General features: G+C 57.8%; 1 protein-coding gene across 3 annotated transcripts; it reads right to left on the minus strand.

The window, feature by feature from the left end:
- Positions 1-130: 130 nt before the first annotated feature.
- On the minus strand, positions 131-21,066 carry LOC148640094 (potassium/sodium hyperpolarization-activated cyclic nucleotide-gated channel 3). Of its 3 annotated transcripts, XM_088621426.1 has the most exons (11): positions 19,198-21,066; positions 17,009-17,438; positions 15,429-15,590; positions 13,233-13,451; positions 12,622-12,768; positions 11,677-11,917; positions 10,237-10,401; positions 5,125-10,144; positions 3,331-4,595; positions 725-834; positions 131-400 (listed from the first exon to the last, which is right to left on the minus strand). In XM_088621426.1, exons 1-8 carry the CDS (start codon positions 19,704-19,706, stop codon positions 8,553-8,555), a joined length of 3,465 nt encoding a protein of 1,154 aa, XP_088477552.1. In that variant the 5' UTR covers positions 19,707-21,066; the 3' UTR covers positions 131-400; positions 725-834; positions 3,331-4,595; positions 5,125-8,552. The 3 variants fall into 3 exon arrangements, with proteins under 3 accessions (XP_088477552.1, XP_088477551.1, XP_088477553.1); XM_088621425.1 differs by having other exon boundaries at positions 3,331-10,144; XM_088621427.1 differs by having other exon boundaries at positions 3,297-10,144.
- Between the last annotated feature and the right edge of the window lie 106 nt (positions 21,067-21,172).

Here is a 21,172-nt window from a genome sequence, read left to right on the forward strand (position 1 = left end):
GAGCCTTCTTCAGCTGTATATGTTGTAATTTGTCGTGCTGTCGGCGATGTGTGGAAAAGCAGTGCAGTTGCATTCTCACACAAACACTTTACAGTCAGTCCGTTCCGGCAAAGAAGAACACGAGTCCGACAAATGTCACAATTTTATCGTGAACACAAAACACGCAGTTGCAAATTTATTTACAGACAAGTAACAACGAGCAGGGCGGACCTAGTACTGCAGCGAGCGCCGCACCCTGTACTGTACAGCGGGGGTCAGACGGGGAAGCAGCGGGAGGGGAGGGAGGGGAGAGAGGGAGAGAGGGTTGTGCCCCCTGCTGGTGGGAAGGTCAAGGTACAGGCTGCGGGTGCGACTGGCGGCGGTGTTTTGACAGCTCCTCAATGTTCCACAGCCAGGCGTTCTGCAACACCAGAACACAAAGTCACATTAATGCAGTACACAATAAAACACTGATAGCAACACAGCTCAGACTGCTGTGCACTGGCAGTACAGTAAAACCTGGAGTGGATCAGACTGCTGTGCACTGGGAGTCTGACTGACAGCACTGTAACACCTGGAGTGGATCAGACTGCTGTGCACTGGGAGTCTGACTGACAGCACTGTAACACCTGGAGTGGATCAGGCTGCTGTGCACTGGGAGTCTTACTGGCAGCACTGTAAAACCTGGAGTGGATCAGACTGCTGTGCACTGGGAGTTGTGCTGGAGCCCGGAGTGAACACTCACCAGTTGCGTGTTGACTCGGAGCAGAGTGCTCTGGTACTCCGACACCTTCTTCAGCCTCTCGGCCAGGCCCTGCACCTCCTCAGCCAGGCCCTGCGTTGCCTCCTCGTAGTCTGCAGACAAGGGAGGGAGGGGAGGGAGAGGGGTGAGCTGGAGAGGAAGGGCAGGGCTCCCCCCAGAGACACACGACGGCAATCCAGAGCGACAGGAAGAAGCCAAGCCGGAGAGAGGAGGACGGCTCTTCCCGGCCGGTGACACTCCCCCACAGACAGCAGGACACAACACCCTCCTGACCTGCTTGCGAGCCGTCGGGCTGATTATTCCATCAGAACCCCTCAACACGCCCTTCACACTCCTGGGGCAGACAGTTCATCAGGTCCGTATGGACTTCCAGCACCTTCTACTGCTTCCAACTGCTCTGTTTTGAATTGTGCCAACAGCCTCGCCTCTGTGGCCAGCAGCTACATCACCCTGCAGCTCCCAGCTGGCAGCCCCACTGCAGCCCAGCAGTGTGAGCCTGGCCAGTACCTGGAGGGGAGACTCCTGGGAAAGCTGAGGCTGCTGCTGGAAGAGGTATTAAAGAGACCAGCAGGGGGCGCTCACCCTGCGGTCCGTGTGGGTCCTAATGCCCCAGTATAGTGACGGGGACACTATACTGTAAAAAGGCTCAGTTTTTCAGATGAGACGTAAAACCGAGGTCCTGACTCTCTGTGGTCATTAAAAATCCCAGGGCGTTTCTTGAGAAGAGTAGGGGTGTTACCCCAGTGTCCTGGCCAGATCTCCCCCTGGCCTTTACCAGTCATGGCCTCCTGATAACCCCCCTCTCTGAACTGGCTCCATCACTCTGAGAGCTGGTGTGTGGGGAGAGTACTGGAGCACTCTGGCTGCAGCCACATCATCCAGGTGGGGTTGCACACTGGAGCTGGTGGAGGGGATCCCCATTACCTGTAAAGCGCTTTGAGTGGAGAGTGTCCAGAATAGCGCTTTATAAGTGTAAGTAATTATTATTATAGGGGGTGGGAGAGACAACAAGGAAAAAAATGCTCAAGCGCCTCTCTGTAGCAGGAACTGACAGCCAGGGGGCGCCAGGACACCCTTCCCCCTCCAGCCCGGGTCAGTCCTGCGCCACAGCAAGGAAACCACAGCAATAATAACACCATACCTGTGTGTGTCCTCTAATCCCCTGATCCTATTAGAGATAAATTTATCCAGAAATCAGATTACCGGGTGACACCTGGAGCCCCAGACGTGCCTGCAGACCACAGCGGCCAGTCCTGCCCCTCGGATTTCAGAAGTCTTTCCACACCCCATCGCGCCCTGTCTAACCCCGGAGCCCCTGCGCCGGGCCGTGCGCAAATCGCTCACAAACACACACCAACAGCTGCCTCCATCTCCACAGAATTTAGCTCGGGCATCTCCTGTAAAGGGGAGCAGCACGAAATCCGATTCCGATACGACTCCCAGGCCTGGTACCCACTGGACAGGGTGGGTCGCCAACCGAGACTTTTGTGGCTCCTCTTTACGCAAAGGGTGGCGGGTGTCTGGAGCAGGACTTTCCTGCACCTGGGCGATCTGGAGTAGATTTGCTGGGATCCACCCTGAATGGGCTGGATGAGATCCTGGGAACAAGACTGGGTCTAATCTAGAGATCTATTCACACTGTGATGTGGTGCTTCCATCAGCTTTACCAACAGGGGGCAGAAGAGGGAATGAGGGGGTCAGGACTGGACCTGACAGGGGGTCATGGGTTCATGTCTCCTCTGCAGACGATCAAGAATAAAAAGCATGTCATACCCTCGCAGGCTGACCTGACACAAGTCCTCAAAATCCTCAAGGACACTGACCAAGTCAACCCAACAGACATGTTTTTTACAGACATCAAATTCTCCTCCCCACTGAGAGCTGCTGTGTGGGGAGCGCTCTGGTGCACTATGGCTGCTGTCGCATCATCCAGGTGGGGCTGCACACTGGTGGTGGTGGGGGGGATCCCCATTACCTGTAAAGTGCTTTGAGTCGAGTGTCCAGAAAAGCACTATGTAAGTGTAAGCAATTATTAGTAATTATCTTCAGAATGAGCCAGAATGTAAGCTACAGGGCAGCTTGTTTAAAATTGAGAAGGGGGGGAGGGGGGGGCGGCGCTACTTTACACAAAGGGTGGCAGGAGCATGGAACAAGCTGCAGAAGCCAATACCCCGGTTTCTTTCAAGAAACAGCTGGATGAGATCTAGAGCTCAAATAGCTAGCTCACAACCGAACGGACTGCACGAGTCGAAGGGCCCAGCCTGGGCGACCCACTGAGGTCAGCGGTCGCACGGCTGTCGCTCCTGGGAAGCTCTTTCATCTGTGTCTCATCCCTCAAGGACTCAACACTGACCCACTTGTTCGAGATTAAAAAATGAGCTGAACTCTCCACCTTACACAGAAGCTTACGTACACGAAATTAATTTGTATTGAGATTATTACAATGCCTATGATATAACGTATGCAACCGCTTTAGAGACGTGCAGACAAGAAATGTGCGTGTTGTTGTCTTTACCGATTACTGAACCGCCGATATACAAAACAAAACAATTACCGAACGCCCAAGAGCCCAGCCCCGACTGGCTGACCTTGCATTGCTTTCTCCAGATCAGAAGACATTGCTTTGTGAAACCACTCCTCTTCAATCGCTGTTTGTTTTCTCCCAGCTGGCCGCTTGGTCTCCCCGCTGATGCTTTCTTATCTCGCGCCACACGTGTGACATCACATCCGCCCTGCGCCCTGAGGGTGGAACGGTACCGTAAAATCTAGAGTAGTCGACGTTTAGCGGGTATGTACCGTAAGTTAATGAAAAGACGGGCACCTCCTAATAGGAAAATTTCAAACAATTGGTTTGCATTCGTGTAGGAAGGGACCCACTTCATCCTTCCCTGAAGTGCAGCCCCACCTTTACTGACATACAGCAGCTCCACTGCACACAGGTCAGCAGAGGAGAGAGACACAGCAGCACCGACTGAATTAAAAGGAAACTATACCGTCCAGAGTTGGATTCAGCCAGGACACCTCCACTCTTACTGACAGTGTCCTGGGAAGTGTCCTGTGTCAGACAGGGAAGAGACAGGCAATATGCTCTGGAGAACCCTTCATCTCCAAGCTCGTGAGCAGAACCACTGACTGCCCACTGTAGAGCTGTCCCGGGACAGGACAGAGACAGAGACACAGAGGCCAGGCCTAGAGCTGTCCCGGGACAGGACAGAGACAGAGACACAGAGGCCAGGCCTAGAGCTGTCCCGGGACAGGGCAGAGACAGAGACACAGAGGCCAGGCCTAGAGCTGTCCCGGGACAGAGACAGAGACAGAGACACAGAGGTCAGGCCTAGAGCTGTCCCGGGACAGGACAGAGACAGAGACACAGAGGCCAGGCCTAGAGCTGTCCCTGGATAGGACAGAGACAGAGACACAGAGGCCAGGCCTAGAGCTGTCCTGGGACAGGGCAGAGAAAGAGACAGAGACACAGAGGCCAGGCCTAGAGCTGTCCCTGGATAGGACAGAGACAGAGACACAGAGGCCAGGCCTAGAGCTGTCCCAGAGTTGCAAGCGAAAGCAACAGTTTTCATCACATGCTCCCACAGGACGAGACAGAGCGCAGTCATGGCTCCACACAGGTTCTACAGACGCAGCGGTGCGATGGCGGGAGACCGCATGTCGTCAGATCGGCCTCTTGTGCCTCCTGTGAGGAGGGCAGGGAGGGAAATTACCCAGCGGCCCCCCCAGGGGGGCGGGGCTTGTCTCTCTGACCTCATGGAAGGCCTCAGCCACGTCTGCCCACCTCTGGAATGAGTCTCCACGGTAACCAGGGATGTCTGTTTCCTCAGAGACTTAGACAGGTGAGCAGCTGGGAGATAGTGAGGACAGTGAAAAAATACAACAGGAAGGATCAGAGGGAGAAAGAGGAACAAGACAGGGACTGTCCTACTGCACTGGGACTGTAGCCCCTATTGTAACAGGACTGTCCTACTGCACTGGGACTGTAGCTCCTATTGTAACAGGACTGTTCTACTGCACTGGGACTGTAGCCCCTATTGTTACAGGTCTGTTCTACTGCACTGGGACTGTAGCTCCTACTGTAACAGGACTGTTCTACTGCACTGGGACTGTAGCCCCTATTGTAACAGGACTGTCCTACTGGACTGGGACCGTAATGTACTGTACTGTCAGTATGAACTGGAATTGTGTCCTCTAACTAGGGAGGTCAAGAAAGCAATACACCTATTGAGGGAGTCTGAGCTGTGTGGATTACGTGTTGTGATGTTCTCTAAATTCTCCTGAATGTCATGCAGGTTGTCCAGAAGCGTAATACCTGTGCTCTCTCTCTCGGACTCAGGCCAATCGGATTAGAAAAGGGAAATTAAAGGCTGACACACCTTGTCCTGCACCATCTGGACAGCTGCTGCCCCGACCCCTGCGCCCCCATTCCAGGAAAGGGATTAGGGATTTCAGACTCCGAGTCCAGCTGACGGGTCAGGAAATGAGTTCCATACCCTTTCAATCAGGCCCCATCTGGCCACTGCGGTCACACTGATCCAGCAGGGGCTGGAGAGGGAGAGGGAGAGGGCGGGGGGGGGCAGAGTCTGGCCAGAGGCCAGCCAGGTCACTGGGCAGCTCCTCCTCCACAGCCCCTCCCTCCCTCTGCCTCCCAGTGCCTCCCAGCGCCTCCCTGCGCCTCCCTGCACCTCAGCTCCAAGCACAAGCCAGCAGCAATCAGCTCCATGGGCTCCTCTCCAGTGTGGCCTGTGTCATCTTCTCAGGTCCTGAGCCCTCACTCACCTCTCTGTTCTCCCTCTCCTTCATCCTCCTCTCATTTCACCTCTGCCTCACTCCTCCTCATCCTTTCTCTCCATCTGCCTCACACTCCTCTCTCCTCTGCATGACCTCGCTCTCTCATGCTTTCTCTCCTCTCTCTGCCTCACTCTCTCTCCTCTTCCTCACTCTGTCCGTTCTCCACAGCTCAACAGGAACTCACGCTGCGACAGTCCTTCCTCCTGGTCATCTTTATTTACATCTCCCGCCTTTACAAATGTCCTTTTGCGTTCCCCATCGTCACATTTTCTCAATAAATTCTCTATTTACAACAACAAAAAATATACAATACGAAAGAGAGAGGGATCTGTAAATGACTTTTTTCCTTCCCGTCAGTGCTATTGGAATCGCCGCTCGCTGGATGGAGAAGACGCTGCCCTCCACAGGTGTGGGCTCGGGCAGGTGAGTGGGTCTACAGGGCGGCCCGGGCGCGCAGAGGGATCCCGGACCGGCGAGCCCGCGGGGATTACGCGTGTCCCAGGTGAGGCAGGGGCAGGAACGCTGGAGAACGCACAGCACAGGTGGCACAACACCGACAAAGGGGTGACTGGAGAGCTGGGAGGAGGGAGGCGCCTGGGACAGACACAGACACGGGGACAGTCATCCCCAGAAAATCCTTGGATCACGGCACATCCTGATGAAGATGCATGGAATGTTCAAGTCTTCCCCTTCCCATCTAACCAGTTTCCCTTATTCCTGGAAGCATTCCGGGGGGGGGGATCCTAATCCCTTAATCTAGGCGTGCGAGTAAAACCGGATGGCTCCTCCGTGAAACTGGCCAGAGCTGGAGTCTTCGCCTGTGCCGGCGTTCCTCCGGATTGCGTGGAGAACTCCGTGTGGGAAGCACCTCTTGTGCTTTTTTCGCCGGCCCGGTGTCCAATCCGGCAGCACGGAGGTCCCAGTTCCTTCCACACCGGACAGCACACTGCCGGAAGTCCACACTGCTGCCGGTATTCCCGACAATTCCCAATCCAGCTGGCACGGGAGAGGAAGCTGCTACAGTGACGTCAAGAGAATCTGCAGTGTGGGCTGTACTGAGCTCTACACATCTAGAAGCTGCGCCCTGTCTTTTTGTTCACAAAGAGTATTTCTGTCTCTAGGTAGAAAATCGTTAAAAATGCTCTGCTAGAAAGCTAAAGCTGTGATATGGAGAAGCATTTTTGGTCCGATCAGGACCCGCGGCGTGCGCGGAGCTCAGAGCCCTGGGGGCTTGGAGGGGGGCAGGGCACAGCTCGACACGCGGAGGACAGAGCGGCGCTCAAGGTGTGCTGGCGCTGACATGGCCCCGCCCGCCGCTGACCGAGGGGCTGCAGGCACACGGCCCACACCTCACTGCTGACGTCATCGCCACCATGTTGACATCTCAGCTCCCTGAACAGAATCCGGTGATCACTGCACACTCGTGCACAGAATCCAAATATCACTGCACACTCGTGCACAGAATCCGGTGATCACTGCACACTCGTGCACAGAATCCAAATATCACTGCACACTCATGCACAGAATCCAATTATCACTGCACTTGTGTATAGAATCCAATTATCACTGTGCACTCATGTACAAAATCAAATTATTACTGCACTTGTGTACAGAATCCAATTAAAACTGCACTCGTGTACAGAATCCAATTATCGCTGCACTCGTGTACAGAATTCAAATATCACTGCACACTTGTGTACAGAATCCATTTATCACTGCAATCTTACACAGAATCCAATTATCACTATATTTGTGCACAGAATCCAATAATCACTATATTTGTGTACAGAATCCAATTATTACTGCCCACTCGTGTACACAATCCAGTGAACACTGTGCCCTGTGGTAAAAGGCGCATTATAACAGTAAAAAGCCCACAGTGGAAACCAGCTCTGCTGTCTCGAACAGGTCCAGACTGTACTGGAGCCCTGGCAGGGACGTCAGCACGATGGCGATGGCCCTGTTACGAAATACCTGCAGCCCAGCAGACATTGGCGCTGGATATAAAAACCCCCCAGTCCCTGGCTCTGACCCGACCTTGGCCGGACTGGGACCAGAGTCAGGGAGCACAGCGGAGCGGGGCCTAAAGGGAGCCCCCTGGTGGCAGTGGCAGGTAGAACAGATGTTGCACGTGCACACCCAGGACAGGGGTTGAACTCCGCACAAACGCTGCTGCTTTTCCAAAACTAAACACGCACCTGGACGATGGACGCTTATAAATTGCTTATAAATCTTATTACTGTTGTTATTATTATTGTTCATCTTTTACACTTTGGTGATAAGGAAGGAGGGCAGTGAGGTTGAGGGGGGGCGGGGTTTTGGGGTGATTTTCGGGCGGGGGCTCCGGAGACTGCAGGCTGGAGTCTGTCTGTGGTCCCCCAAGGCTGGACGCTGAAGAACGTTGCCAGTAGCACCCCAATCCCTGGAGAAGACCAGGAGACGAGGAACAAGTCCCAGATCCCGGAGAAGACTCGACTTCCGGGTTCCCAGCAGGGAATTCCACTTCCTGAGGCGATCCGGGTGCTCAGCAGCCTCCTGGGAGCGTGGGGCCAAGCCTGGGAATGGCGCCGCGGCCGGGATGTTTTTAGGGAAGCTCCCAGCTGTGAGTCCTGGGAGCTCTGGGCCAATGGGGTGCAGGTCGAGCGCCCCCTGGTGTCAACACAGCTCCTGCGCAGGTGCTGAGGGATCGACAGGGAGACTCCAGCTGTGCCCTGTGCCCCCGGGGGGGTGACTGGACTCCAGCTGTGCCCTGTGCCCCCAGAGGGGTGACTAGACTCCAGCTGTGCCCTGTGCCCCTGGGGGGGTGAGACTGGACTCCAGCTGTGCCCTGTGCCCCTGGGGGGGTGAGACTGGACTCCAGCTGTGCCCTGTGCCCCTGGGGGGGTGAGACTGGACTCCAGCTGTGCCCTGTGCCCACGGAGGGGTGAGACTGGACTCCAGCTGTGCCCTGTGCCCCCGGAGGGGTGAGACTGGACTCCAGCTGTGCCCTGTGCCCGGGGGGTGAGACTGCTCTTCACATGTTAGATGGCAGCTTGTGTCTGAGGGCCGACTCCCCTGGCGCCTCCCCCACCCTGGAGCCCCTCCTGGGGGGGGTGGAGGGGTCTCTACCCTCCTTGGAGGAGGAGGTGGAGGCAGAGGCAGAGGCAGAGGAGGGGAGGGGCGCTGCAGGGGGGGAGGGGGCCCCCGGCGTCTGCGAGGAGGGGGGGCTGGGGGGGGCCGGCGGCGTGGCCTTGGGGCGCAGGGCGAGGGGGCCGGAGGGGACTGGGGTGAGTGGGGCAGGACCAGGGGCTGGGGCTTGGGAGAGGGCAGCTGTCTGGGATGGGACAGAAGATTGGGGTGCTGGCTGCGACACAGGCTGAGGCTGGGGCACCGGCTGGGATTTGGGGAGAGGCTGGGGCGCTGGTTGGGATTTGGGGAGAGGCTGGGGCACCGGCTGGGATTTGGGGAGAGGCTGGGGCGCTGGTTGGGATTTGGGGAGAGGCTGGGGCACCGGCTGGGATTTGGGGAGAGGCTGGGGCGCTGGTTGGGATTTGGGGGCAGGCGGGGGCGCTGTTTGGGATTTGGGGACTGGCTGGGGCGCTGGCTGGGATTTGGGGAGAGGCTGGGGCGCAGGCTGGGAGGGGGCCGTGCTCGTCAGCACCCCGGCGCTGCCCCCCACCGCGCCCTGCCTGGCCAGCTGCCCCGGCGCCGAGAGGAAGGGGGCGAGCAGACTGCCCCCGGAGGCCTTGCGGTGGTACTGCGAGTGGCTGCGGTCCAGGACGCACTGCAGGGGCTCCTGGGACCCGCGCAGCTGCGGGGAGCCCCCCCAGCCCCTGTGGGGCAGCGTGGGCTGGGAGGCCGAGAGCAGCCGGGCCTCCTGCGTGAGCCGGCCGATGGCGGGGAGCCCCTGGGTGCTGCCCCCGTACCTCACCAGCGCCACCTGCTGCCGGGGGGCGGAAGTGCCGTCGCCGCGGGAGGGCTGTCGCAGGGCCGCCCCTCCTGCCCCCGGCTGGACCCGCAGGCTGTAGTGCAGCGTCCTGCCCAGGTGGGGGGGCTGCGGGGCCGGAGCGGAGGAAGGAGGGGGCGAGGAGGAGGAGGAGCAGGGGGGGGGGGCAGAAACGGGGAGCCCCGGGGGCGCGGCTGTCCTGGGAGACACCCCACCCCCTCCGAGGGAGCTGACGGAGCCCGGGCGGGCCGGGCCGCGGGGGGGCAGCGGGGGCCGGGGCGGGTCGGGGGCGGGGCCGTGCTGCAGAGGGGGGGGCAGGAAGATGGCGGCCGCCAGCGCCTGGGTGGCCTGCTGCTGCAGCTGCTGGTGCTGCTGGGGGGTCAGCGCGATGGCCACGTTGGTGGTGGCCGTGGCCGTCTGCAGCGGGGCGTGCACCAGGGGTGCCCAGATCAGGGGGCGCGGCCGGGGCGACAGCGGGTCCTGCGCCGCCGCCATGTTGTCGTGCCTGACGATCTGCTGCACGATGACGCTGTCGCACGAGCCGTACGCGGCCCCCCCGCCGCCGCCGCCGCCGCGCGGCCCCCCCGGCCCGCCCCGCCCGCCGCTGCCCCCCCCCACGGAGCCCCCGCCGCTGTGGGGGTCCTGCGAGGCCTTGCGCAGCAGGATGGAGTTCTTCTTCCCTGGGGGGGGAGACAGAGAGAGAGAGAGAGAGGGGGGTCACGCTGGCGCCGCCCTGACCCATGCCCCGAGCGGCCGGCGGCCCGCGCCTCACCGATGCGGTCCAGCCGGTCCATGGCCACGGTCTCGAAGGCGCGGCGCATCATGGGGTGCTCCTCCAGCACCTCGTTGAAGTTGTCCACGGACAGCGAGTACAGCCGGCAGTAGGTGTCGGCCCTCACGCTGGCCGTGCGGCGCCCCCGCGTCAGCAGGCAGATCTCTGGGGGGGGGGAGAGACGGGTCACGGCGATCGACTCCCCCTCGAGTCCCTCTGCACCTCGTCTGCACCTCCTCTCTCCTCTCTCTCCACTCTGTACCCCACTCTGTACCCTCTCTCTCCTCCCTGTCTCCCCACTCTGTACCCCCTCCCTGTCTCCCCACTCTGCACCCTCTCTCCTCCCCCTCTCTCCTCCCTGTCTCCCCATTCTGTACCCCCTCTCTCCTCCCTGTCTCCCCACTCTGCACCCTCTCTCCTCCCTGTCTTCTCACTCTGTACCCCCTCTCTCCTCCCTCTCTCCCCAATCTGTACCCCCTCTCTCCTCCCTGTCTCCCCACTCTGCACTCTCTCCCCCCTGTCTCCCCACTCTGCACCCCTCTCTCCTCCCTGTCTCCCCACTCTGCACCCCCTCTCTCCTCCCTGTCTCCCCACTCTGCACCCCCTCTCTCCCCCCTGTCTCCCCACTCTGCACCCCTCTCTCCTCCCCGTCTCCCCACTCTGCACCCCTCTCTCCTCCCCGTCTCCCCACTCTGCACCCCTCTCTCCTCCCCGTCTCCCCACTCTGCACCCCTCTCTCCTCCCTGTCTCCCCACTCTGCACCCTCTCTCCTCCCCCTCTCTCCTCCCTGTCTCCCCATTCTGTACCCCCTCTCTCCTCCCTGTCTCCTCACTCTGCACCCTCTCTCCTCCCTGTCTTCTCACTCTGTACCCCCTCTCTCCTCCCCCTCTCTCCTCCCTGTCTCCTCACTCTGCACCCCTCTCTCCCCCCTGTCTTCTCACTCTGCACCCCTCTCTCCTCCCCCTCTCTCCTCCCTGTCTCCTCACTCTGCACCCTCTCTCCTCCCTGTCTTCTCACTCTGCACCCCTCTCTCCTCCCCCTCTCTCCTCCCTGTCTCCTCACTCTGCACCCTCTCTCCTCCCTGTCTCCTCACTCTGCACCCCTCTCTCCTCCCTGTCTTCTCACTCTGCACCCCTCTCTCCTCCCCCTCTCTCCTCCCTGTCTCCCCACTCTGCACCCCTCTCTCCCCCCTGTCTCCCCACTCTGTACCCCCTCTCTCCTCCCTGTCTCCCCACTCTGTACCCCCTCTCTCCTAACCCTCTCTCCTCCCTGTCTCCCCACTCTGCACCCCTCTCTCCTCCCTGTCTCCCCACTCTGTACCCCCTCTCTCCTCCCTGTCTCCCCACTCTGTACCCCCTCTCTCCTAACCCTCTCTCCTCCCCGTCTCCCCACTCTGCACCCCTCTCTCCCCCGTCTCCCCACTCTGCACCCCTCTCTCACCCCCGAAGTAGGAGCCGTCGCTCAGCTTGGTCTCCTTGTTGCCGCGGGTGAGGATGCTGACCACGCCGTGCTGGATGAAGTACATCTTCTTGCCCACCGTGCCCTCGCGGATGATGAAGTCGCCCGGCTGGAAGACCTCGAAGCGCAGCTTGGTCAGCATGGCCGTGACGAAGTTGGGGTCGGCGTTGGCGAACAGGGGCATGTTGGCCACCAGGCTGCGGCAGTTGAAATTCACAATCTCCTGTGAGCCAGGACAACAGAGAGAGGGGTTAGAGAGGGAGAGGGGTTAGAGAGGGTGTGGGGTTAGAGAGAGTGTGGGGTTAGAGAGAGAGGGGTTAGAGAGAGAGGGGTTAGAGAGACGGGTTAGAGAGAGTGTGGGGTTAGAGAGGGAGAGGGGTTAGAGAGAGAGGGGTTAGAGAGGAGAGGGGTTAGAGAGAGAGGGGTTAGAGAGAGGGGTTAGAGAGAGTGTGGGGTTAGAGAGGGAGAGGGGTTAGAGAGGGTGTGGGGTTAGAGAGAGAGGGGTTAGAGAGGAGAGGGGTTAGAGAGAGAGGGGTTAGAGAGAGGGGTTAGAGAGAGTGTGGGGTTAGAGAGGGAGAGGGGTTAGAGAGGGTGTGGGGTTAGAGAGAGAGGGGTTAGAGAGGAGAGGGGTTAGAGAGAGAGGGGTTAGAGAGAGATTAGAGAGAGAGGGGTTAGAGAGAGATTAGAGAGAGAGAGGTTAGAGAGAGGGGTTAGAGAGAGAGGGGTTAGAGAGAGGGGTTAGAGAGTTAGAGGGGTTAGAGAGGAGTTAGAGAGTTAGAGGGATTAGGGAGAGAGGGGTATAGAATGAGAGGGGTTAGAGAGGGATTAGAGAGAGGGGTTAGAGACACAGAAGGGTAAAAGAGAGAGTACAGAGGGAGAGTGAGAGGGGTGGGGGTGGTAGAGAGTGAGACGGACAGACAGACAGACCTCCTTCAGCGGCTCGCTCAGCTCTCCCAGGATGTTCTCCTCATCAAACATCTTGCCCTGGTAGCGATGCTCATAGTACTCATGAATCCGCTGACGCACATCGGCCGGGAGCTTGTGGAACGACATGTACTGCTCCACCTGCTTATACTGAGAGACAGACAGGTCACTGCTCCACCTGCTCGTACTGAGAGACAGACAGGTCACTGCTCCACCTGCTTGTACTGAGAGACAGACAGGTCACTGCTCCACTGCCTGTACCGAGAGACAGACAGGTCACTGCTCCACCTGCTTGTACTGAGAGACAGACAGGTCACTGCTCCACTGCCTGTACCGAGAGACAGACAGGTCACTGCTCCACCTGCTCGTACTGAGAGACAGACAGGTCACTGCTCCACCTGCTCTTACTGAGAGACAGACAGGTCACTGCTCCACCTGCTCTTACTGAGAGACAGACAGGTCACTGCTCCACTGCCTGTACCGAGAGACAGACAGGTCACTGCTCCACCTGCTCTTACTGAGAGACAGACAGGTCACTGCTCCACTGCCTGTACCGAGAGACAGACAGGTCACAGACAGGGGGCAGGTATTGATCGCTGATGGCGATGGCTTACCTTCTCCTGGTACTGGCGCCGCGAGGAGTCGAGCGACTGGATGAGCGCGGTGGCGTGGCCGATGAACATGGCGTAGCAGGTGGCGCCCACGATCATGCTCAGCATGGTGAGCCACACGTCCGTCATGCCCACCGGGGCCTGGGCACCGTACCCAATACACAGCATGTGGCTCATGGCCTTGAAGAGGGCGTAGGAGTACTGCACACCCCAGGTGACATTCTGGGGAGGGGGGAGGGAGAGGAGGTGGACAGGGGACAGGGGAGAGAGGAGAGAGGAGGAGAGACGAGGAGAGAGAGGACAAAGGAGGAAGTAGAGAAGAGAGGAGAGAGGGTCAGATGAGGGGTACAGGGGAGAGAGAGAGGAGAGAGGGGAGAGAGGGAGAGAGAAGAAAGAGGGAGAGAGAGGAGAGGTACAGGGGAGAGAGAGAGGAGAGTGGAGAGAAAGGAGAGAGAAGAAAGAGGGGGAGAGAGGAGGTGGGAGACAAGAGTAACAAGAGAGGAGAGAAGAGGGGAGAGAGGGAAAGAGGACAGGTACAAGGGAGAGAGAGGGGGGAGAGGGGAGAAAGGGAGGAAAGAGAGAGGAGAGAAGAGGAGAATGGGAGAGAGGAAGAACAGGGAAATGAAAGGGACAGAGGGTGGGAGGGAGAGAAGGGAAAGAGAAGGAGATTTATGAGTAATAAAGTTCACATTCTGACCAACCTCGGTTCCCCCCTTTCTCCCTCCCTCCCTCTCTCGGTTCACAACAGTGGGGACTCCCAGACCTCACAGCATCACTGTCAGGCTCCTTAGCAACCATCTCCCTGGCAACACGAGAGGAAACCCTCCGCTGCAGTGAGTCAGCATTTTAGGAAGATGGATACAGAGGGAGAGAGACAGGGGGAGAGGGGGAGTGAGACAGAGAGAGGTATAGAGAAGGAGAGACGGAGGCAGTATTGAGGAAAGACAGAGAGAGCATGGAAAAAGCACAGAACATGTCAGACATGGGCACTGAGGGTCAATCTGGACCACGCCAGCCAGAACACCGCTTCACACTCAACAACAACACATTGGAGCTACACAACCAGCCACACAAACCTCACACTGACAGTCAGCTCGTCTGCGAGTTTCGGCCTGGCAGTGAAGGCACTGAAGAAGGCACACAGGGCTTTCCACACTGCTAGGAGTCTCTACAACATCACAGCTACATGACAGATCTGGCTGCAGATATTTCACAGTGTAATCCAAGCCACTGGTGAAGTGTGGGGTCCAGTCACAGGCCAGGATTGCAGACAGCCAAAGAAACTCTGCACACACAGCCCTGTAACAAATACCCCCATGTGCAGAGACAAACTCCTAACACTGTGCAGGGCTGAATGAGGCCAATACCCATTACTAATCAATATACAGCAGAAAGCAATCGAGTACTGGGCACTCCTGAGAAACACTGACCAGAGCTCCTTCCAGCACAAGGCCCTGCTGAGCCCAGAGAAGAGCCCTCAGCCAGCTGGTCCTGAAGCTCACTGACACCAGCCAGCCTCAGCAACACCAGTCACAGTCAAGCAATCATAGCACAAGCCTGGGACACACACACAACACAACACAAACTGGAATGCTACAGGACCCTAAACAGACAGTACACACAAGCTGAGTATCTGACCAGGGTAAGAGACAGCAAAGAGAAACAGACCCTGACCAGTACAGACTCACTGACCACAGCCTGGACAGAGAAACTGGACACAGGCAGGCCTGGCTGTCCAGAGAGGACAGGCTCACTGACCACAGCCTGGACAGAGCAACTGGACACAGACAGACCTGGCTGTCCAGAGAGGACAGGCTCACTGACCACAGCCTGGACAGAGCAACTGGACACAGACAGACCTGGCTGTCCAGAGAGGACAGGCTGTGCTCCCACTGCCAACGGGGTGAAACAGAGACAGAGATGCACACAGAGACAGGCGAGCGCGCGCACACACGCACACACACACACACACACACACACACACACACACACACACACACACACACACACACACACACACAGAGAGAGACAGGGAGACAGGCACACACAAACTCAGGTACACAGAAGGACAGACACACACAGAGACAGGCATACACAGACACAGAGACAGGCGTGCACACACAGAGAGAGGCACACACACACAGACAGACACACACACACACACACACTGAGACAGGCGCACACAGAGCTCCTCCTCACCACCATGTCGTTGATGGCCACCCAGCAGTCGCTGGGGAAGTCCTGCAGCATGGGCACCAGGAACTGCAGGCAGCCGTCCCAGTGGCACAGCAGCAGCATCATGCCGATCAGGTTGACGATGCGCACCACCGCGCTGGCCAGGTCGTAGGTCATGTGGAAGATCTGCAGGGCCGGAGGGTCAGGAGGAAGGGCATCAGAGAGGGGCGCCTACATCAGCTGAGATCATGACAGGCTTGCAAGACCCAGAGAGATTACTGACGCCTACCATCCAACACCTGACCCAGAGCATTCACCATCTTCCTCATTATCATCGTCATCACTGTCATCTGTCATCACTATCACCCTCATCATCATCCCTGTCATCACCCTGATTAACATCATCGTCTCTCTACTGGAGTGTCCAGTCAGTCAGTGTGTCTGTATGAACCCCTCTCTCTCAGTGCAGTGTTAATGTACTGGAGTGTCCAGTCAGTGTGTCTGTATGAACCCCTCTCTCTCTCAGTGCAGTGTTAATGTACTGGAGTGTCCAGTCAGTGTGTCTGTATGAACCCCTCTCTCTCAGTGCAGTGTTAATGTACTGGAGTGTCCAGTCAGTGTGTCTGTATGAACCCTTCTCTCTCAGTGCAGTGTTAATGTACTGGAGTGTCCAGTCAGTGTGTCTGTATGAAACCCTCTCTCTCAGTGCAGTGTTAATGTACTGGAGTGTCCAGTCAGTCAGTGTGTCTGTATGAACCCCTCTCTCTCAGTGCAGTGTTAATGTACTGGAGTGTCCAGTCAGTCAGTGTGTCTGTATGAACCCCTCTCTCTCAGTGCAGTGTTAATGTACTGGAGTGTCCAGTCAGTCAGTGTGTCTGTATGAACCCCTCTCTCTCAGTGCAGTGTTAATGTACTGGAGTGTCCAGTCAGTGTGTCTGTATGAACCCCTCTCTCTCAGTGCAGTGTTAATGTACTGGAGTGTCCAGTCAGTCAGTGTGTCTGTATGAACCCCTCTCTCTCAGTGCAGTGTTAATGTACTGGAGTGTCCAGTCAGTCAGTGTGTCTGTATGAACCCCTCTCTCTCAATGCAGTGTTAATGTACTGGAGTGTCCAGTCAGTCAGTGTGTCTGTATGAACCCCTCTCTCTCAGTGCAGTGTTAATGTACTGGAGTGTCCAGTCAGTGTGTCTGTATGAACCCCTCTCTCTCAGTGCAGTGTTAATGTACTGGAGTGTCCAGTCAGTCAGTGTGTCTGTATTAACCCCTCTCTCAGTGCAGTGTTAATGTACTGGAGTGTCCAGTCAGTCAGTGTGTCTGTATGAACCCCTCTCTCTCAGTGCAGTGTTAATGTACTGGAGTGTCCAGTCAGTGTGTCTGTATGAACCCCTCTCTCTCAGTGCAGTGTTAATGTACTGGAGTGTCCAGTCAGTCAGTGTGTCTGTATGAACCCCTCTCTCTCAGTGCAGTGTTAATGTACTGGAGTGTCCAGTCAGTCAGTGTGTCTGTATGAACCCCTCTCTCTCAGTGCAGTGTTCATGTACTGGAGTGTCCAGTCAGTCAGTGTGTCTGTATGAACCCCTCTCTCTCAGTGCAGTGTTACTGTACCTCTTCCCACTGGTGGATGTACCGGATGAGCCTGGATAGCCGGAGCAGGCGCAGCAGGCTGAGGATCTTGGTGAAGCGGACGATCCTGAGGGCCCGGGCGGTGCGGTACACCTCCGAGTCCACGTGGGTCTCCAGGTCCACCATCAGGAAGATGTAGTCCACGGGAATGGACGAGATGAAGTCCACCAGGAACCAGCTCTTCAGGTAGCGCAGCTTGATGGCGCGGGGGTCCAGGATGATCTCTGTGTTGTCCTCCTTGACGATGCCCGTGCGGAAGTTGAGCACCAGGTCGACCAGGAACAGGGTGTCGGAGACGACGTTGAAGACGATCCAGGGCGGTGTGTTCTCGTCCTTAAAGAAGGTGATGCCGACCGGCAGGATGATGAGGTTCCCAACCATGAGCAGCAACATGATCAAGTCCCAGTAAAACCTGCAAGAGACAGGGGTTAATACACACAGTACTGAGAGAGAGGGGTTAATACACACAGTACTGAGAGAGAGGGGTTAATTCACACAGCACTGAGAGAGAGGGGTTAATACACACAGCACTGAGAGAGGGGTTAATACACACAGTACTGAGAGAGAGTGGTTAATACACACAGAACTGAGAGAGAGGGGTTAATACACACAGTACTGAGAGAGAGGGGTTAATACACACACTGCACTGAGAGAGAGGGGTTAATACACACAGTACTGAGAGAGAGGGGTTAATACACACACTGCACTGAGAGAGAGGGGTTAATACACACTGCACTGAGAGGGGTTAATACACACAGTACTGAGAGAAAGGAGTTAATACACACAATACTGAGAGAGGGGTTAATACACACAGCACTGAGAGAGAGTGGTTAATTCACACAGCACTGAGAGAGAGGGGTTAATACACACAGTACTGAGAGAGGGGTTAATACACACAGTACTGAGAGAGAGGGGTTAATACGCACAGTACTGAGAGAGGGGTTAATACACACAGTACTGAGAGAGAGGGGTTAATACACACAGCACTGAGAGAGAGGAGTTAATACACACAATACTGAGAGAGGGGTTAATACACACAGTACTGAGAGAGAGGGGTTAATACACACACAGCACTGAGAGAGAGGGGTTAATACACACATTACTGAGAGAGAGGGGTTAATACACACTGCACTGTGAGAGGGGTTAATAAAAACAGTACTGAGAGAGAAGTGTTAATACACACAGTAGTGAAAGAGGGGGGTTAATACACACTGCACTGTGAGAGTGGTTAATACAAACACTGCACTGAGAGAGAGGGGTTAATATACACAGCACTCAGACAGGGGTTAATATACACAGCACTGAGAGAGGGGTTAATACACACAGAACTGAGAGAGAGGGGTTAATACACACAGCACTGAGAGAGGGGTTAATATACACAGCACTGAGAGAGAGGAGTTAATACACACAGTACTGAGAGAGAGGGGTTAATCCATCCATCCGTCATTCCTCCATCATCCTTCCATCTGTCCCTCCCTCAATCATCTCTAGATCATCCCTCTATCTGTCTGTCCCTCCCTCCATCATCCCTCAATCTGTCTGTCACCCATTCATCATCTGTGAATCTATCCATCATCCATTCATCTTGTTGTCCATCCCTCTATCATCCATCCATCCATTTGCACATTCCTCATCCATCATCCCTCCATCACCCCTCCACCCATGGTCTGTCCACCCAGCTCCGTCCACTGTCCATCTATCACTCGTCCCTCTGCATCTTCAGACAGCAGTAGCTGAGCTGTCCCCCTCCAGCACCGCTCCCTACTGACCAGTTTACTGCAATCCGCACAGCGCGCTCGGTTGCTCGGGTCTGGCAGTGCTGGCCGTGGTGCTGAACTCTGCACAGTGAGGACAGACTGGCAGGGCAAGCAGACAGACGGGCAGATGGACAGACAGAGCGACGAGACAGATGGACCGATGACAGACAGATGGATAGACAGTCAGATGGACACACAGACAGATGGAGACACAGACGGACAGAGAGATGGACAGACAAAGAGACAAGACAGATGGACATATGGACAGACAGACACACAGATGGACAGACGGGCAGGCAGACGGACAGACAGACACACAGACGGACAGACAGGCAGGCAGGTGGACAGACAGGCAGGCAGACAGACAGGCTCTGTTCCCTCTCTCCCCGGCCCGGCCCGGCCCGGCCCAGTTACCTGAAGTCGCTGTAGGGGTGGATGATCCAGAAGCCGGCGGACTTGACGCGCTCCTGCTCGATCTCCACGGCCTTGTGGCTGCCGAACATGCGCAGCGAGAACTTGTTGACGCCGGGCTGCAGCATGGCGCCGAACTGCCGCTGCATGAAGGTGGACTGGTTGGAGTAGCTGTAGTCCTCGCCCTCCGAGCCCGGGCCCGCCAGCGCCGGCTCGGGCGTCCCGGCCGCGCCCGCCGCGCCCCCGCCGCTGGACGAGCTGGAGGCCAGGGCGCCCCTGGACGCGGCGAAGCCCACGGACCTCTGGGAGGGCGGGGCCGCGGCGGGGCCCGAGGCCGGCGAGGAGGCGGAGCCCACGCCCGACGGCCGCCTGCCGGCCCCGCCCCCGGCCACGCCCTCCCGGTCCGCCCCCGGGGAGTCCCAGTCCGCTGGGCTGCCCTTGCTGCGGCGCTTGGGGGCGGCGGCCGGCCGGCGCTCGGACCCGGGCCCCCCCCCGGGGCCCCCACCATCCATCGCGGGGGCTGGGGAGCTCGGTCGAGTCCCCCCCCGGCGCCCCTCAGACAAAGTCCCCCCCGCCGCTCTTGTCTTTAACAGTCAGCGAGGGGTGGCCGCGAGCGCACCCGGAACGACTGTCGCGAGCGGGTGTCGCACGAGCCGGCGAAGCCAAGGGTAAGAGGCTCGTGGAGGACGGCTCTACAGGCTCGCGGGAGTCTCGCGCCCTTCCATCGCGGCGCTGCTCGTCCGGCTCCGAAACACCACCGTCCGGCGGCAGATCTTCCTCCGGTCTCTCTCTCCTCACCTCACCTGGACCCCCGGCCCAGACACGCCGCCGCCTGTCCTTGCGCTGCCCCGGCTTCTCTGGCGCGGCCGCCCCGCTCCTCTCTCCTCGCTGTCGCCGCCGGCCCCCTGTCTCCCGCGGGCATCGTCCCTCCCGGGTGCCGACGTGCCGGTCCGAGCCCCTGGTCCGAGCGCCGCCGCGTCTCTCCTTGTGACCGGCGGGTCGCTCCAAGGACGCCCGTAATGTCGTCAGAGCCTCAGCGCCTCGGCATCAAAGGCGACAGCGCCTGTCAAAGGCGACAGCGCCTGTCTCCCCCTGTCCGGGGGAGAAAGAGCCCCCGCAGGCGCGAGCTCAGCGCGCAGGAAGGGCAGGAAAGCCGAAGGAGGGCGGGGGTCTCGCGCGGCTCGAGCCGCTTCCTGGCAGCCGGAGGCCCGAGCCGCTCCGCTCGCCGCTCCCGCTTCTGCTCAGGCGAGGGGCAGCTCCTGCATCCCTGACGATGCTCCTGCTCCGCCCGCCCGTCTGTCTTCAGGGAAACGCGCTCCGCGCGGTCGGAGAGTCCGTGAGCGTTTCCGCGGTCTGCATGCTCCCGTGCTGGTGTGTCTGCATGCACCGCCGTGCGGACTGCGCGTGTCTCTGGGCTTCACTGGCGGCTCCGCCAGCCCGGCGCGCGCACGCCCCGCTGAGGTGTGCAGGAATATTCCGATCTCCTTGTTGCCATGGCAGCCGCATCTCTATCCTGGGCCTCGTGCCAGGCGGCGGGGCTCGAGGCGACTGGAGAGTGACAACACGGCGGAGGCCGAGCGCGAGACCCACAGGTATTGACAGACGTCATCATCATCATCACTCTCATCCGGCGCCACCCGCCCGCGAGAAAGACGAGCGCGCTGACACAGAGATGTGCTAATCCGTCAACAAGACGCCAGAGTCTCCTGTTTGGGCTCCTATCTTATCGTGGTTTCATGACACTCTCTCCGCTGTCTAAGGTTTTAAGAGTTTAAATGTCCGTTTACAAAATATGAGACAGGATAAAATAAGGAACATGTAGTGCACAAGGTTGAAATTCTAAAAAAGAAATGCACTATGTGACGTTAATGTCAAAAGTCTTTCTACAGATGTTCAGCAGAAATGAAGTCACAGTGCAGTGTCATGATGACGTCACCGCAGGATGTGCTAGGAGCCATGATGACATCATCATCGCAGG

Source organism: Lepisosteus platostomus, chromosome 26 (genome assembly GCF_059453375.1).
Source record: "Lepisosteus platostomus isolate fLepPlt1 chromosome 26, fLepPlt1.hap1, whole genome shotgun sequence".
Lineage (NCBI taxonomy): Eukaryota > Metazoa > Chordata > Actinopteri > Semionotiformes > Lepisosteidae > Lepisosteus > Lepisosteus platostomus.